The sequence below is a fragment of the Perkinsus marinus genome, assembly GCF_000006405.1.
Source record: "Perkinsus marinus ATCC 50983 genomic scaffold scf_1104296953744, whole genome shotgun sequence".
Classification (NCBI taxonomy): domain Eukaryota; phylum Perkinsozoa; order Perkinsida; family Perkinsidae; genus Perkinsus; species Perkinsus marinus.
In genome coordinates, this window is record NW_003208392.1 from 30635 (window position 1) to 34720 (window position 4086).

The 4086-nt window shown below is 47.9% G+C and overlaps 2 protein-coding genes across 2 annotated transcripts; both read right to left on the reverse strand.

Moving 5' to 3' along the window:
• Positions 1-954: 954 nt before the first annotated feature.
• On the reverse strand, positions 955-1503 carry Pmar_PMAR013100 (hypothetical protein; the record flags this gene model as incomplete). Its single annotated transcript, XM_002776328.1, has 4 exons — positions 955-1073; positions 1121-1215; positions 1274-1379; positions 1422-1503. The coding sequence occupies 4 exons, from the start codon at positions 1501-1503 to the stop codon at positions 955-957; spliced, it is 402 nt and encodes a 133-aa protein (XP_002776374.1).
• A 1127-nt stretch (positions 1504-2630) lies between these two features.
• Positions 2631-3977, reverse strand: Pmar_PMAR013101 (10 transmembrane domain, possible aa transporter, putative; the record flags this gene model as incomplete). The annotated part of the gene is made up of 1 exon (XM_002776329.1): positions 2631-3977. One exon carries the CDS (start codon positions 3975-3977, stop codon positions 2631-2633), a length of 1347 nt encoding a protein of 448 aa, XP_002776375.1.
• Positions 3978-4086: the final 109 nt, after the last annotated feature.

Consider the following 4086-nt stretch of genomic DNA (forward strand, 5'->3'; position numbering starts at 1 on the left):
ACCCTAGCATGCTAGAGCACCTCAGCCGATCTACTACTTCCAATGAGTAAGTCAGGATCGCCATAAATAGGCCGCTAGCCACCATAATAATAGGGTCTGTGGGGATGTCAAAAAATTCACCATGACGTTCTGCGACCGCTGGAAAAGAGGCCCGCAGTGTTACAAATAGTATAATCTGGTACCTGCTATCTGCTACTAGACAGAGTAACAGTGACACCAGACCCTACACCGATACAGCAAGCATTAATATAAACCGTAGTCTATGGAGGCAGGCCGTGACCAGAAGCAAGATGCAGAAGGTGCTAGCCTCGTCGACCGGCCAGATGTACCATGCGACGAGCTCAGGGCCAGAGTACCTGTGAAGTGACTGTATCTACTGTATCTATTCGCTTGATATAGAGTACATCCATAATAGTACTAATGTTGTTGTTAGCCATGCGAAGGAGGTTTGAAATGCCTGGAAGTAGTGTACTAGCCACCGACGAGGGGTTCTTCGACGTCCACGGTTTGACGAGCCACGTCTCGCACTTTCACGAGAAGCCCGAAGGGAAGCACCATTGCTACTGCTACTGCCGCTCACTGGCGGCTCCCGCACTAGAATGGATACTATGATGAAGTGAACCTTACGCAAACCGATAGAGGACGGAATAGTATACCATACCCACTAGCCCCAGATAGATCAGAGCGTTGAGTGGTTCGGTTAGCAGGACTCTGCCGAACGTCACGCCGGGATAGCGATTGCGCAACGACTCATACCTACACATAAGGACCATCGTGGTCGGGCAAAGATAAGAAGGTGTTGCTGCTGCCCAAGGACTAACTTAGGGCCACAATGAGGAAGCCACCAAGGACCAGTATCAGACTCAGAATTCGGACCAGGTGTAAACTTCTATATGCTAAGTCAATTTGGTATCTAGGGAGGAAGTTAACACGGCGGTTGGCAGCCTGCAGGCACTACCCCTTTTCGAGGCCAGGGTTCTCGAACTCCAGTGTGAACCAGTGCATGCTTTGGCCATGTCGAGCCCACAACTCGTGACGGTTCAACTTGTCGTAGAGAACGGCATCCCACTTACCTACACCTCTCTATCGGTGTAAGGCTTAATAGTCACACTTCTACTACAGTATAGCTGTCCATTTTTAGGATTCTTGCAGTCATGTAGTTTTAAAGGGATGCGGAGTGTCCAGGGCAATAGAGACACAGCTGACACGTCCCACCTGATATACCGTAATCTCCACTAATCCTATGGGAACATCGGTCGTATCAGGAAACGACCTTATCAAAGCGCCTTTGCCCCTTGGTGGTGGTAACGGGAAAGCATCCCATTCAGGAGGGTCACTAAGACCACTATTCTTCACTTCACCAGTACCATTGAGAGTACCTATGCAGCGACTAGAGTTCAGTCTGAGGAACCACGTCCTACTTGTAGACCCCCTATTAGTAACACGCATCATCGCAGTATCCCCTACAGCACGCCTATGCTCCAGTGAGGAGGCCCTAGCCATAGCACAGGTCCTCCACAACGCATCTCACCAACACTACCTGCCCTCTACAGAGTAGATACTTCCACCTCCTCCCTGTTGGTCCATAACAGTAGAAGAGGTTTTCTTAGAACGAAATAGCCGCATTTATCAATAACAAACTGCTCATGATATAGCATATTCATATCCAATAACACCGCACGCTTTTCTCTATGTTGTCCTCACCATACGTAGGGGAAAACCATACACACTGGATAAAAGCCTCCCAATGGCAGCATGCAACGTACTGATATGCCCCAGGCCAAGTAAGTTCAGGAATGGAAGCTCTCTATCCTCTTCACAACGCCGACCACCATCGATTCATCAATGCTAGCTCAGATCACCGATAATTATCCCAACTCCCAGTAGAATTACAGTCACGAACGCAACCCTTATGCGAAGTTAAGCTGTAGGAATGGAAGTAATATGGAACACATATTGTGCTACAGTACAACAACAACAACCGCCGAACATAGGATTGCTCCCTTACTCTGAGGTTACAATGGGCAGCGACCACAGCTCTTCTTGTTGAGGTTTCCTATTACTACGAGTATCATTAATAACATTATGTTAGCCATCCAGCGAGGACCGCCAAGTCAGCGAAAGCACATTGCTTGTGAGCCTCAAGGACCCACAGCGGATGCCGTTGCGTACACTAGTATGATCCTCGCCCAACGATGGTAGAGAAGAAGAAGAAGAATGGACAGAAATATTAATGAAGTATTACAGACATCATCGGAGGACAGCAGACAGAGATGATAAGAGTGTTGTGAAAATGGTCGTGTTAAGAACGACAACATCATTCTCAGCAACAAGAGGAAAACTCTGAGGGTGCACGGCACTTAGCCAGCGCCTTCTATGCGTCAGCCACAAAGGCGACGACAGCAGAACAATGATAACAACAGCAGCCTTCGAAAGCCTTAGCTGTGTTACTAGTAAGAGATAGCTCAATGACGACACTGTCTACTACTGGACGGCTGAATGCATCATCAGTTCAGGAGTTATTTATGAAAGATCAGAGGAACCGTAGTTACTCGGTAAAAAATGGAGAGTCTCTCAGCAATGTTAATGTAACAGTACATCACCGAGATGCTCATCAGCATTACGAATAGTTACTTGCTGTAGAAATCGATAACACCAACGAGAGAAACCCAGGTACCGAGTACAAGGGATACCAAACCGACCACGATCATCAACCAGTACCACCAGTTTTTCCAGGCATATATGTTCCCCTTGCCCTTGGCAAGAACGATATTGAAAGCCCCAGGACCCAAGAAGCAGACGATGGACCCTGCAATGGCTCCGACAAGGCCCAGAATCATATTCACATCAGGCAAGGCGACCGCCACTGCGAATGACAGAGCCACCGTTAAAGTAGCGATGACTATACCAATGATGGTTCGATGCTTCTTAGGGTTCAATGAATACAATATAGTTGTCCTCACAGGGTAGATATTGAGAGGGAAACAGCCAATGATAGCAACGCCCATTAGAATGAAAGCGATGCATACCATAGGATCACCAGATTGGATCATTGGACTCAAACTGATGAGAACACTGGAGGCGATATCATCTCCGAAGTTGACGAAGAATAGGATGCCTACCATAAGGTAGACAATTACACTGACGATCATAGACACAGCAGTGACCCTCCTCATAGCAGACGGCTTCCGGTTCGACAGGCCAACGTAAATCTCTGGTACGTTCGGTTGACTTGAGAAAGCAAAGATGTACGTACTGAAGGCAGACATGAGAGACCCCGCATTGATAGGGGTCCATGCAGTATCCACATCAAAGGCATCCGAAACACCGTAACGAGAGAGAGTATAGATAGCTGTGATAGCCAGGAAGCACACTCCCACAGAACCAGCCATAGTGAGGTACCTGATGGAACCTATGCCCTTTAGGAGCGATATGGGCAGTAGTATAACGACCGTGACTAGAGTGCTGAAATAGACCCTATCCACGAACATTATTCCGTACCAAGTATCAGGGTTGGAGCCAAAGGCAGCGACGAACACAGGGTTGAAGATATCATAGATCGTGACGATGTATGCAGCGGCAGTACCAAAGCAGAAAAGGAATAAACCGATTTGGAAAATCCATCCCAATTTCTTCCCGAAGAGCATTTCCACAAGGTCCTCATAAGTGTCCTTCTGTGCGATATCCTGCGCCCTGACGATCATCTCGACAGAAAGGAATGTAAAGAAGCACATGGCACAGAGTAAAATAGTGCCAGCTATGATACCAGCACCGTACATAGTGTAAGGCACGGCCAGTGCACCAGCACCAAGGGTACCCTTCATGAGGCTGAACGCAGCCGCGGCCTCAGAGCCCTCAGCTAGCACATCCCACCACTTGAAATTGTTGCCAAGAGGTTTGGACTCCTTCACAGTACAGTCGCTGTCAGTCTTAGATGAGGGCGACAACTCAACCACGGCATCCGCCTGTTCGACCATCACTAAGTCGGAGGAAAATGAGGAAGGCTAATGGGAAAAGCAATAAAGATACCACACCAACCTGGATTCATATTAACATCGGAAAAATTCCTCTACCATAGGTCGCTAT